Genomic DNA, 14,564 nt, shown 5'->3' on the forward strand with positions numbered 1-14,564 from the left:
GTAAACTTCTCGATTCAAGATTACTTATTCTGGGCTACGATGTTGATCAGCTTGACAAGACGTCACGTAATCGTAACTTACGGATTTATTACACCACTAGTGGGGTCTTCAAGGTCGGTACGTGACTGATGGGATGGTATCACATAACATTAGGAGTTAGGTGAAAGAAATATCCATCGTTAATTTAAACAAATATCATACTGCGTTCTAGGATTGGAATCTATCCTCTTCTTAAGTGCAACAATAGGTTAAGCATGTACAAAAATATAACTTTAAGTTGTAAATCAAAACCCCAACCTGAGGATGCAGGGTGATTAGGGCAAGCGCCAAGCGTTGCACTGCACAAAACAAAACATTTGCACACACCTGATAAATGTTCTATTGTAATATTAACCATGGCTTATATTATGTTCGAAAATATCAAATCATCCAACGTCAACAATTTTAAATATAGTATAGTCAAATAATTCTACGTTCGCAGGACCTTAAATTAAATGATACAAGCTAATTTAAATATCAAATATGAATCACTAATTAATTATTCAACATATTTCATTTACGCGCTGGATTACACACATGAATATGTTAAAAATATTTCCCATAACATCATTACAGGTTATGTAACTTTATCCACTTATCACCGTAGTAATCTAGGACGTTTCGTCAACATTGCACTGGACGTTTTCAAGACAAGCAGAGTAGCTGCTACACGAGAGCCCGACACGTGCAAGGCAGAAGAATGTAAAGAGTGTTTAACTTCCCGTAATGACCAGCCGAGGCCTGAAAGCCGTACGAGCAATAATCTGGCGAAGCACTCACTCTGCCGTCGCCTCCACAGCCTTCATATAGAGGCTACGATGTACTGAGCAGTAGTACTAACAATTAACAGGCTGTTACGGCACGGGTTGTGTCTGGTCCCCGTGACCTCTGCAGCCTATACACGGCTCCTGTCGCTTACATCCCTATTAATTGTCGCGTTCCCCATGTCCAGATCCTCGGACACCGAGTGTGTAATTATCCTTCCCTCCCTGCACCGCTGCGCTGCACGCACTCATAATTGTTTCTCCCTAAATTGCCCCTCTCGCATTGCTTTTCCGATAAATTTAATCTCTTTTTATATTCCCGGTTAATATAAATATTAGAGCCGTGATTGCCTCGGGGTTCGTCTTTCGTGACGGAGATCCAGCGGCCGCGGTCACGCACAGCTACCGGAATTACCTGGGTGGGAATCGCCCCCGTCTTACACTGGACCTCTTTGTCTCCTCCGGATTCGGAGGAGAGCTCTTCTATCAGATCTGTTCCTTCTGTCAAGACTGAATTTCTTCTCTTGTAAGTCACTTGAAATGTTGGGTTGCTGTTTTATCGAGGTTGTTCTGAACTTCCACCTCAGGAACCGGAGGATAATTTATCAGCAATTTAACTTCAGAGAATTTGATTAGACCCAGTTTTTATACTAATTAGTTAATGTCTTTTGTGTGTTCATTGAGTAAGAGAATACAGAATTTTTAAACTGCATCATAAGACGAATGGTTTTTGGGAAAATCAACATTTTATTTTAAAAAAATACGGTAAATAGACTGGGTCTCTATGAAACGGAACGTGTTGGTGTAGACTGCTTAACTTAAGAAAATCAGCTGTTGGTCCAGGAGCTGAGAACCAATTTTTATTGTGTAAGCACTCAACGTAGTTTTCGTGAAACTAATATAAGAATTCCCTTTTGAAAAAAAATCAATCGGCGCAATGGTTTTGGTCGTTGTCGACACAAGAGAGAATCAGAAAGGCTGAAAATATTAACTAAATCTTAACTAAAATCATTAGTAGGCTATGTCCTTATGCAATGCAAACTGGCTCCCTGCTCCCGTAATACTCATAAGGATACAGAATAAATCTAATTGCGTTTACAATATTTGGTTCCTTCCATACTCCAACAAAATTGCATGCAATTCAATAGGGTTGTTATGGTACAATGCGTTTGGGAATTCGCTGCTACCGTTTAAAACGCTTCGATTTACTTGTTTATTTACGTGTTTACGTTTTGTTGCAGCCGACGACCGAGCTGAGTGAACATGAGGAGGATAGCGACAGCGCATCCTCGCGGCGGACACACGAAACTACCCCCGAGCAGGACGTTATCGCCAAAATCAAACGGGAGGTAAATACTCTGATTCTTATAAGCTCCTGTTTACTCGTTCTTACATGTTAAACACCAACAGTAGTAACAAACGAATAGTACACTCTGTTCAGGGAACTGTTGCCCGGAAGGATTACACACCCTTACCGATCCAAGAGCTCACATTTATAGCCTCAGTGGTCACTCACCTACCAATCATTGATAAGCTCCTGTTTACTCGTTCTTACATGTTAAACACCAACAGTAGTAACAAACGAATAGTACACTCTTTTCAGGGAACTGTTGCCCGGAAGGATTACACACCCTTACCGATCCAAGAGCTCACATTTATAGCCTCAGTGGTCACTCACCTACCAATCATTGATAAGCTCCTGTTTACTCGTTCTTACATGTAAAACACCAACAGTAGTAACAAACGAATAGTACACTCTGTTCAGGGAACTGTTGCCCCAAAGGATTACACACCCTTACCGATCCAAGAGCTCACATTTATAGCCTCAGTGGTCACTCACCTACCAATCATTGATAAGCTCCTGTTTACTCGTTCTTACATGTTAAACACCAACAGTAGTAACAAACGAATAGTACACTCTGTTCAGGGAACTGTTGCCCCAAAGGATTACACACCCTTACCGATCCAAGAGCTCACATTTATAGCCTCAGTGGTCACTCACCTACCAATCATTGATAAGCTCCTGTTTACTCGTTCTTACATGTTAAACACCAACAGTAGTAACAAACGAATAGTACACTCTGTTCAGGGAACTGTTGCCCCAAAGGATTACACACCCTTACCGATCCAAGAGCTCACATTTATAGCCTCAGTGGTCACTCACCTACCAATCATTGATAAGCTCCTGTTTACTCGTTCTTACATGTTAAACACCAACAGTAGTAACAAACGAATAGTACACTCTGTTCAGGGAACTGTTGCCCCAAAGGATTACATACCCTTGCCGATCCAATAGCTTATTCACAGACATCTATAGCCTTAATGGTTGGGCTCACCTGTCGATGTGCATTTATCAGTTTGCACACGTAATCTTCATAAAACAATAAAAACTAAGTCCGCGAATGATATACTTATGAATCTGAGTTTGAAAAAAGATAAAGGACGTCTTGTTTGCTAAGAATTCTAAAACTTAACACGATGATGAAGGTCACGTCAGGGTCACTACCAATGGCCGGTCAAGCGGCTACTTGCAAGAACAGGATCACTCAGTGGTCCCCATCCAAGGAGCAGCCAGTTTCCACGTTGTTTGACTATACAATATAATCATTATTTCACTAGCACAACACATCACATTTAAACGTCTTTAGACTTACATTCTTTATGTCCCATAGAAAACACTGATTTCAATCCATTAAAACATACGTCGACCAGTTGACGAATCACAGAAGGCAGGTAGTAATAATCCATGTGACGACCAAATTTGTACTGTATAAGTACACAACCTGAGGTTTCTTGATAAATTTCCGTTGAGCAGGAAATTAATAGTCTTAGATCATCTTTTTTCCTGGACACATTTATAACCATCCACAGACACGGAAATAAATGTTAAATCAGCGTGATCTAACCATATACAGACCCTTAAGTGGCGAATTTCAGCTTTTTATCCACTTGTCTGACGATGATTTATTAATACTTATGCTTTGCGGACGGAGTGTATCAATCTAGGGAAAATACACGACACATTGTTTCATCTATAATCCAGAAATTTTAAGAGCATTCATTTGAAAATTAAAACGAACTTATTTGTTGTTATGTTATTACTGGTTCACATTTGATGTCTATTGCTTTTGTATAAAAGCACAAAACTGTTAATATTTGCAAAATGATAGGGACTATTATCGTTCTAATGTTTGGCATATCCAAAATAGAAATTTAAAATTATGTTTAATTGTTATATGTTTACATGTGGATAGAAATTTAATGTTTATATATAGTTTTTAATGTTCAATAAGTTATTAATTTATTCAGTACATAATAAATAACGTGTATGATCCAGGTATGAGTGAGTTACTAATCATAATCATACAAGAACGGTTGTGAAAATGACTAAATGAAGAAAACCGTTCTCTTCCACAATAAGTGAAATGAACCTGCCCGAAGTGTTTTGCGGTTTTGTGGAAATCCAAGAATCAATGAGGGAGTTACTAGGAGTCCGTTTATTGCCTCTACTAATTGTAGGGGACTGAGCCACGAGCACAGACGGTTGCCCAACGAGCGCAGTGTTGCCGGGGGTTGGTAATTGGCGTTGGGTAACAATAAACTAACGATTAAACTGTCCTACTTTCTAATTTAGACCAGCAACTATCTTTTACTGGACATTGTTTGGGCATGCTGCCGTCTTTTGTGCACCTCTATGCAGAATTCAATTATAGCCTACTTGGTACTGTTAAAAAAATTGAACTTTTATCGATTTGTGATTTGAAACCGTCGGTTACGTTGCTAAGGGGAAATTTCGTGTAAATGCCCCAAAGTCATGTTTTTACTCTTTGTCAAACCAGAACATCTAGCTTTGTCTTAAGTTACGGAGAATTTTTTTAATATGAGAAAGCAAATGGAAATTTGGGAGTTTCGATGTTGTTATTTGTAATGTACGATGCATTACTCGTATATTTCTGAAAATTTATCAGTTTTATTCTGGCTACACAAAATCCTAATATAACAAGTATTCTATACAGATCACAGGTGTGGTTGGAAGAGTTGATACAATGCGAATGTTGAGTTTAGATCCATTTCAACTTCCGCTTATGCAGCGTCTGAAATCTGACACTGTCGCAGACTTGACTCCTAGAATTTAGAGTCAACGTTCGTCTGAAGTTTCGAAACTGAATTTTGAATACTCCAAAAGTTTCAAGTAGTGTCGCCAAAGTCCTGTACTATTCCGGGTCTTAAGATACACTTAAGATCGTAGACGCTGCACTAAGCGAAAGGTGAAATGAAGCTGAACTCAAGAATACTATTGTATTCTATGATCAAATAAAATTGTTTAAAATTAATAAATGCACATTTTTAATGTAATATAATAAGGAACTAAAAGTTTACTTTGATAATATAAACAATAATGACAAGCAGTTTGAATGCATTCCTATGCTTCTGAGGTTAAATGCTTTTAATTCTTTTGGAACTATAAATCCATTTTCTTACTTTGGATAGGGGTTTTTTCATATTTGCAACAAAGTACGAATACATATATTTACAGCTTTATTAGGTAATACATATGACACTTCATTTTAAAAAGAAAAGTTGCTTCACAGCCATGGCTATCAACGTCAATCAATCTGGTAACGGCAAACTTCGGACAAAGGTCCGTTTTTTCGTAGTTACGTTTGAAGGGTCCATGCAAAAACCTTGTTATTGGATTTATACGTCTGTGTTTGTAAACGAGTTTGTGTGTATTAGCCCTCTCTAAGTTGATTTTTTTATAAGTATTATAGGGTTTTTGTTGTGAAAAATAACATTTTTCATTGATGGGAGAAGCAAACGGCACTATATGCTCATGTTTCAAAAACCCTTTGCGTTGCTTCCGGAGTACCAACAAATGTTGTGTGTTAAAAAAATGAGGGAAAGGATTCCAAAAATCTTAATAATCGGTAAAGAGTTCGTATTGTTAATAGACGTAAAAATACTTTGGAATTATAAAACTATCAGGGATCGTGAATTTCATAATCATAATTATGATGAATGTTCTTTTAGTCCCCCAGAGTTGCTGAGAGATTTTTATAAAGGTGAAGTACTGTAGTAGATCGGCTATTTTTTAATCAAATTACTATGCAAATGACTACTCTATGACTACTAATGAGTACTAATTAGCCCTACATGTAAATCTCTATGAATATACTCTTTAAGTTGATTACACATTTTGCTATATAAGTCCAATCTCAACTTATGTGAAAGTATGCACACTAAATGCAATTTTTGCTGTCTCCAAGTTGGTAGCTTCGATTGCGCTCTTAATTAAGATCTTCAAAAGAGAAGATTACTATTAAACAATGTAACAGATGTAAAGAAAGTCAATAGTGTTCCATTATACGATGTTTACTGTTTGTATTTGCTCACTTTATCTTGACGCCACCACGGTTAACATGTGTTATTTTCACTCTTTCTTGTGAAATGACAATGTTTTCTAAATCAGGATCTTTTCGAAATGAGAGGAAAAAGAGAATTTGTTGAAGGTTTCAATTTTGGTGAAGTGGATAACTTAGAAGAAAAAAATGTCAATCAAAGAAAGATTTTCAAATTAAGGCGATCATCTTAGTTATTTAAATGTAGGATTTGTTTTATTGATCCTTGCTTTGTTTTTTCCAGAGGGATGCACATGAGGAGGCCCAGCGCGATACCAAGCCTCCACTGCCCATCTCCAGCGCCGCCTCCCCGATGGTGCCGCCCCCGGCGTTTTCGCTCCCCATGCCGTTCCCGTTCCCGCACCCCGGCGCCGCCTTCCTGCCGCCCGCCCCCGCCTACCCACCCGCTCCGCACCCTGCCACTGCCGCCACCCACCACGCCTCCTCGGGCTCCTCACACTCCTCGGAGTCCTCTACCTCCTCACAGACTCAGCAGTGGCCCTTCGAGGAGCAGTTCAAACAGGTACTGAGGCCAAGGACTTCTCTTAGTTTTAGGAATAAAGTTTAAAATCATGTCTACACAAGATTCACAAGTAGTGCTTCACTAAAGCTTCGTCCTCCATAACTATCCCCGCTGATAATATTTGGCTGTCCTTTATGTTGTCATCCAAAAAGGTAACGCTGCGGAATGCATTTGAATGTTGTCGACTTCAGTACCCGTAATCCAAGCATAGGGGGTTACTCGCGACACAAAGAGAATAACAACGCACTGGGAATATAATAAATTAAGGCTAAAGCAAATAAACATACATTTTAATCTTAAGTTTTCGCAATAAAGTGATTGCAATCTTCTTTCCTGTATTCTGATGCTTGTTTAGTAACGTAGTTAATTTAGACGCTGACGAATTCTACATGAATATTCTTGGTAACGTAATTCAAGACCAGGACATCACATAACGCAGATAGATTCCTTACAACCAAACACAGTTCAGATTGAGAACTTCTGATCTTTCCAGATTTTCCTAACTTTCCTAAAATTATTCCTAACTCAACTGTACAAGGTCTTTAAAGAGATTCGCAATTTTAAAAGTCTATTACCGCCACGCTTCAAGAATATCCAGAAACTCGAATCACAGCAATATTACAAGCTTCTCAGCCCTCTTGGCATAAAATCGAAGCCACAACTGCATAATTCACATCTTAGGAGTGATAAATAACTTCAGAGAATATCCATTCAAACTGATTTACAACTCCTCGAACGCGATAAGACATGAGGAGATAAATGAAAATATCACGTAATAATCACAGCACTTCGCGCCTGCACACTTAAGCGAGATCAACAATTGCGGTATTGTTGTGAATAGAGTCACGTTCCCCGATCGTAAGCTATCAGAACACCTGTTTCTGTGGCAGTTGCGGCCACTTAATCTGTCCGGCCGTGGACGGCTGTCGCTATACAATCACATTGAGAACCGAGAATGCCACGTTCACAGCCAGACTCTCATTAAACGCGAGGTGCAATTGTTAATGTTCCAACTTCAGCGCACGAATTCCGACGGCCTCCTCTTATATCAACCAGTTCGAGAACTGAGAGTGCCACGTTCACAGCCAGACTCTCATTAAACGCGAGGTGCAATTGTTAATGTTCCAACTTCAGCGCACGAATTCCGACGGCCTCCTCGTATATCAACCAGTTCGAGAACTGAGAGTGCCACGTTCACAGCCAGACTCTCATTGAACGCGAGGTGCAATCGTTAATATCCCATCGTCAGCGCACGAATTCCGACGGCCCACCTCCTGTATCAACCAGTTTGACAACTGAGAGTGCCACGTTTACAGCCAGACTCTCATTGAACGCGAGGTGCAATCGTTAATATCCCATCGTCAGCGCACGAATTCCGACGGCCCACCTCCTGTATCAACCAGTTTGACAACTGAGAGTGCCACGTTTACAGCCAGACTCTCATTGAACGCGAGGTGCAATCGTTAATATCCCATCGTCAGCGCACGAATTCCGACGGCCCACCTCCTGTATCAACCAGTTTGACAACTGAGAGTACCACGTTTACAGCCAGACTCTCATTGAACGCGAGGTGCAATCGTTAATCCCTATCGTCAACGAACGAATTCTGACGGCCGTCTCTATATCAACAAGATCGTCAACTGAGAGTGCCACGGTCACAGCCAGACTCTCATTGAACACGAGGTGCAATCGTTAATCCCTATCGTCAACGAACGAATTCTGACGGCCGTCTCTTATATCAACAAGATCGTCAACTGAGAGTGCCACGGTCACAGCCAGACTCTCATTAAACGCGAGGTGCAATTGTTAATGTTCCAACTTCAGCGCACGAATTCCGACGGCCTCCTCGTATATCAACCAGTTCGAGAACTGAGAGTGCCACGTTTCACAGCCAGACTCTCATTGAACGCGAGGTGCAATCGTTAATATCCCATCGTCAGCGCACGAATTCCGACGGCCCACCTCCTGTATCAACCAGTTTGACAACTGAGAGTGCCACGTTCACAGCCAGACTCTCATTGAACGCGAGGCGCAATCGTTAATCCCTATCGTCAACGAACGAATTCTGACGGCCGTCTCTTATATCAACAAGATCGTCAACTGAGAGTGCCACGGTCACAGCCAGACTCTCATTGAACACGAGGTGCAATCGTTAATGTCCCATCGTCAGCGCACGAATTCCGACGGCCGCATCGTATATCAACCAGTTCGGATTTGTAAAGCCTCAATTATTGCAGGAGAATGCGACAGCAATGAGAGAGTCACGGAATTCGCACCAAACATAAATGACAGTCATGTACATTAAAGTAAGGTAACTTATTGCATTTGGCTGAAAGATCTGAGGAAGACGACGCGACGATGCTAGATATAAACCGAGGCACTGTTGGGTTTATACGGCCACTGAGACGGTTACTGCTGTATGACACATAATTCACGGATTGTCCAGCAGAACAGGGCCGTGTTCTGTTTCACTGCACAATTATTACTCTCCAACTGACTGAAGTTGGCACTGATCACTAGGGGTTTGTGAGGTTTGGGCGGCTTTTGCTCAAATTACGTAGCAACGGAATTTCACAATCGCGTTTAAGTTATATACAAAGCTGATAACTGTTACTGGAGGTTTAAACAATTGTCGTAGAGAATTGATTTACTAAAATATTTGACTAGTACTAGAATGACTTCGTTTACTTTTATTACTCTGAAGCCTAGGGGTCCGGTATGTATTTGAACTGTATAAGCATACAATCTCGATTTCTTTGAAATTTTTACAAGAATTTATATTAAAAAAGAAATCGATCCTCAGCCTCGCCACTTTTGGTTTTGGTCGAAATGTGAGGGTATCGAAAAAGTTAAAATATGAAAGGATAATTTTTTTAGGATTATATTTTTGCTAGCTTGATACATTTACAACCAACTGTCAGACATATAATTAAATTATGTCACCGTCTGATAACTGGATTAAGAGTCTGAAAGTCACCATTTTAAGGGTGTATAATATGGTTATTTTCCAATGATGTAACATTTATTTTAGTGCCTGAGAATTGGTTTAGAATGAAAAATGACATAAAGTTATTTAATATTTTCAACCCTTTTGATACACTTAGATTTCTCCTTAACTAAAACATGTGCTGCTGAAGATTGGTTTCTTTTTAGGGGAAGTGTTTGTAACGATTTCAAGAAATAAAATGTTTTGTGTTTATACAATGCAAACTGGCTTTCAGTTCCTGCACTATAATTGAAATAAAATTCATCGTTGAACTCAAGTACACATTATTATTACCAGTCACATGTTTTGGGTAACAACTAAAATCATATAAGATAAGCTCTGTCTTACTTCATTACCTAACCACCAATAAGAAACCTGAGTCTCTTTGACACGATTTATAACAAATCTTCCAGATTTCAAAGCGTAACACATATAAATTGTCTATAATTTACTACGTGTGCTTGACGAATTTATGTAATTACACCGAACGACGCCATGTTTTTTATGGCAGTGATTAGATGTGGAAATTGGAATATAGTTTATCCGAAATGGACATAGTTTAATACGTTAAAGGTCCGAGGAACCATCATCGTAATTGTAAATGAGATTTAACTGGGATTTCCAATTTTCGAGGATTTTCTTGAGTCATTTACAATAGTATTGTACATTACACTTAAGGGCGAATTGTAGTATATCAAGATCCTATTAACTAAAGCGAAGAGAATCGATGTTGTGGCGGTGCCGACAACTACGCAATTGTTAGTGAATCGAGTTATTACGCCGTAATAATAAAACCTTGAACTTAATAACTCAATTAAATATCAGAATTACATCATATTACGATCAACCAATCATAGTTTCTGTTACCATCAACAGTTTTTCTATGTTAAGAATGTTTTATGTGTCTTATTTGCTAATTAGTTCTTTATTTAAAGCTTATCATTGACGATTTGAAAGAATAATAGAAATTTGGACATTTTCCCTTGTTTTATGTTACAATAGAACTACGTTTCGAGGGTTGAAATCTATCATCTTCATCAGGTGTCAAAAACCTTTTCCGTGACAATTATAGTTACATGTCGATAACGGGAAATATGTTCTTATTTTCTCTTTTAAAATAGTTGAAAACCTAATACAATCGTTTTACATACCTGTCCTTTCTTCAGCAATACGTACTTTACGTTGACATTATACACCCGGGATATTAGACACTGTCTGGTCATGTAAATAAAATGTTCAGTATATAAATTCATATTTCAAAGGTCATTTAGATTTCTCTTTGAAAATATTTGTACCTTTATGGTCTACAGTCTAAGTATCTAGGCCTCACCAAACCCGGCTTTTGGCTGCACGGAACTTTCCAGGCACTTGGGGTCATAATTATAAGGTTATAAAACGTGATATTAAAAACAATTTGTTTTGATCACTTTGCATATATAGTAATAAATATTTATCTCCTTGTTGTTGCGTCATCAATATCAATGTTTTAATTTAAAACTAAAACAGCTCTTTTTAAGGAAAAAAATTCATTCAAACTGTTTTTACACAATTCTAATAACACAGTCATAAATTGTTATCCTAATTATTACGAGCTGTTTTTGTAGCTCTTTACAATTTCATTTGAAGGTGACAGAGATTAAAATTAAGTTAGTGGTATAAGAAGTTACAAATTGCAAAACATCTTGTCAAACATGTATTTAAAATGTAAATATACAGAATGTTCGAATAAAAATCAATTCGAAATATTGGCCTAATTCATTTCGTAGCTATGGTGGAAAGAGTAGATTCAATGTGAATGATACATTTAGCTTCTTTTCACCTCTCTATTAGAGATACGTCTCATCTAACATTGTCACACACTTGGCTCCTAGAAACTGGAGTCCAAGTCCTCCTGAAGATTATAAAAAAGAGTCGGTGACGAAGACGTTGTAATGAACTCTTAGCGTCGTTTCGAGACATCCAGACTACAAAATTGGGATAGTGTCTAAAACATCGTAGTGCAACTGGTGAAAAAAAGAATACCTCTTGACTGAATGTCTGATGGGTAAACCAGAAGCATTTGTTTTGAAGTCTAGGGGTTTGATGTCGAAAAGATGCGAAGAGTTCGTTTTTAACGTCTTTGTCGCCGGCTGTTTTTGGATCTCTTCAGACGGACATGGACTCCATCCAGGAGACAAATCTGTAACAGAGTTAGATTTCAGACGATGCACTGAAGAGCTTTTAATAATTGAAGATTACTTTTTGAACCAAAAGCCATACTGCTAATAGGCTATGAAACAAGAGACTTCGATTTCGCGTGCCTCTTATTATTATTAAAGTTAGGTAGTGCGAAAACTGATAAAGTTTCCTAAGCAATATAAATGCAATTTTAAAGCTACCAAATTGTTGATTAAGGATATCAGATGATATAGTTTATTTTGGTTCATAACCTTAAATAATACTAATTAAACATTAAAATTATGTTCTTGGGCTTCCAGTATACAGTTTCTTTTTGGTAACAGAACCAAATAAGACTAAAGTGTAATGTGTAAAATTATTTACAAGATTAACATTTTCAACATATCTGCCTAAGAACTATCGTAAAAATGTCAACTTTATATTTTTTGGAGATATAATGTTCAGTGAATGACAATTTGTTTTCATACATCCATAAAGTATGTTACAAATGTTACAAAATAGATTGATTCAAGTATAACACTCCTTGCTACAAACGAAGTCATCAAAATTACAATACTAATACTGTAATTATGTACCCTAACAATAACAATAAATAACATTCATTGATTATATTCGTAAAGTAAGAAACAACTTCACTTATAAAGTTGACATTTTGACGATCCGAGTACACGTCCTGCGTCTTTGTTTGAAGGTACTCATCGACAACACTCATCCTCTAGCAATTTCATTTATGGAGGCGACGTGTCGGAAAACGGTAATGTCATCTGTAGCTAAGTTTTAATGATACTTCTTTAAAATTACTAGCGTGTGTATTCAAAAACATTAAATAACACAAATCATGTTACTCATACTTAAACCTTCTTTATATTCTTTGATAATACATACTTTGATATCAAGTGGGCTTTTAAATTAATGAAATTTAACCGCCAACAGCTGATTAAATACTACATAAACTGAAGCACTACGTTTAAAAAGCTAGAATCTGCCTTCTTTTTCCGGTATCCGAAACTAAAATATAAAGTTATGTATGCACAAAAATATTTAAAAAAAACTAATAATCATTTGTCTTAAGCTTTGAGACCTCAAGAAGAAAATAGAGATTACTTCTCGAAATGTAGTACGCCCAGGAATTACCCATCTCTAATAGGTCTTTAAGTAAAAGGTATTAAGAAATTTCTCTTTATAGAGGCTATGGGAGCTGATAAAAATGCCATGCCAGGGCCCGTAATCTAAACTGGTACTTGCTTGTATGGGTCATTATGATGTTTAACTCATCCCATTGTTGCTGCTGTGTAATGGCAAACAAATGAAGTTGGTCTACTGCAGAATACGGGTTCGATCTGCGCAGGACAAGAAAATGAGATTCGCGCGGGGAGGCGGCACTCCGAGAGGGGTATCTGCCATTATATCGGCCTCTATTATCTCGCAATATCGCCGGCCGGACGGGCGAACTCACATTATGCCTGCTGCAGCCCGGCCAATAGCATTTTTAATAATATTCGTTTCCTGGGGCCCCGGCCATAAAGCCGCCATTTTGATTATACCTCTGCTAAATATATTATCAAACAAAAGTATCGGCGGTCCATCTCACGAACGCGATATGTAGGGCCAGTCTTTATTGGTTTCACCGCGGACGTTTCTGAGAAAAACTACGCTAATATAATTTTATGATGGAAAATTACCCTATGATTAGATGTAGCTGTTCTCCCACCCAGGCTAGAAGGTTGGCAGCAGTTTTTGTCACGTGGAGTGGATGCCGTAGTACTGCCTCCAGGGCTGTACCTAGTGATTCGGCACCCTGAGAAGCTGTCTCAAAGAGTACATGAAAATTAGTTCGATGAACAATTTGTGAATATTCGAGGTCTAGATGTTGTGCAGCACAAGATAGTGTGTTAAAATAAAGCAAGGGTGACATTTTGTATTAGGCTACTAGCTGGTACACACATGGTTATTGCCAGCATATTACCCTAGGAACTCAGGTATGAATCACATTTTTGACCCGAATTTTTTTCTAGAAATAACCAAATAATTTTCGTCCGATGCAATAAGGGTACTTTAAAAAATGAAACACAAATGGATGTTCCATTCAGGATCGAGGCATTGTCAATTTTATCGATACACCCTTTTCAGAATATCGAAGGTAAACTAGTCTTAAGCATTATGCAACCTTAATGCTCGAAGGTGGATATTAAGTTTAGATATTTTTAAGGTTTTATATTTTTTATTCTCTTTATTCTCTCTTAGACGAATGATGAAAAGGAGGAACATTAGGCGGTTTAGCTTTAGCGTCTGAAGTCATTTTCATTTTGTTTTTGCCAGGTTCAAATTTATTCAAATAACATCTGTATTTCGACAATTAAAACAGTTGATATTAATTAAGTATCTAATTTCAATAAGCAGACAAAACATACACAAAAGTGCATAGAAACAGAAGTTAAAGGGAAATTAACAAGGTGCACACTAGACTTCTAGTAAGTGTTGGGAGATTCCCGTTCCTTCATCCTTACTTGTGTGTTCAATCAAATCCATGATGTATTACATCTATCCATGGAGAGGAGAGCACCACTCGCATGTCGGAGTTAGGCCTTTTCATCTGCACTATTCTCTGCTTTATAATGATCGTAGCTTGTCTCAATGAAAACTGTTAGGACTCTGACCACCGCTCACTCTGCAGA

The 14,564-nt window shown here is 38.2% G+C and overlaps 1 protein-coding gene across 4 annotated transcripts in view; it reads left to right on the forward strand.

Annotated features, from left to right (window-relative positions):
- The window catches only part of LOC124355095 (protein dead ringer-like), a 167,835-nt gene that overhangs the window by 52,341 nt on the left and 100,930 nt on the right, over positions 1-14,564 (forward strand). For 3 of the 4 annotated variants that reach the window (XM_046806040.1, XM_046806042.1, XM_046806041.1), the window contains exons 3-4: positions 2,045-2,152; positions 6,447-6,725. In XM_046806040.1, the coding sequence (XP_046661996.1) occupies positions 2,045-2,152; positions 6,447-6,725 (387 nt within the window). The remainder of the gene's footprint in view (positions 1-2,044; positions 2,153-6,446; positions 6,726-14,564) is intronic. The other variant, XM_046806043.1, reaches the window with a different exon arrangement.

Source organism: Homalodisca vitripennis, chromosome 2, assembly GCF_021130785.1.
Source record: "Homalodisca vitripennis isolate AUS2020 chromosome 2, UT_GWSS_2.1, whole genome shotgun sequence".
In the NCBI taxonomy this organism is placed as follows: Eukaryota; Metazoa; Arthropoda; class Insecta; order Hemiptera; family Cicadellidae; genus Homalodisca; species Homalodisca vitripennis.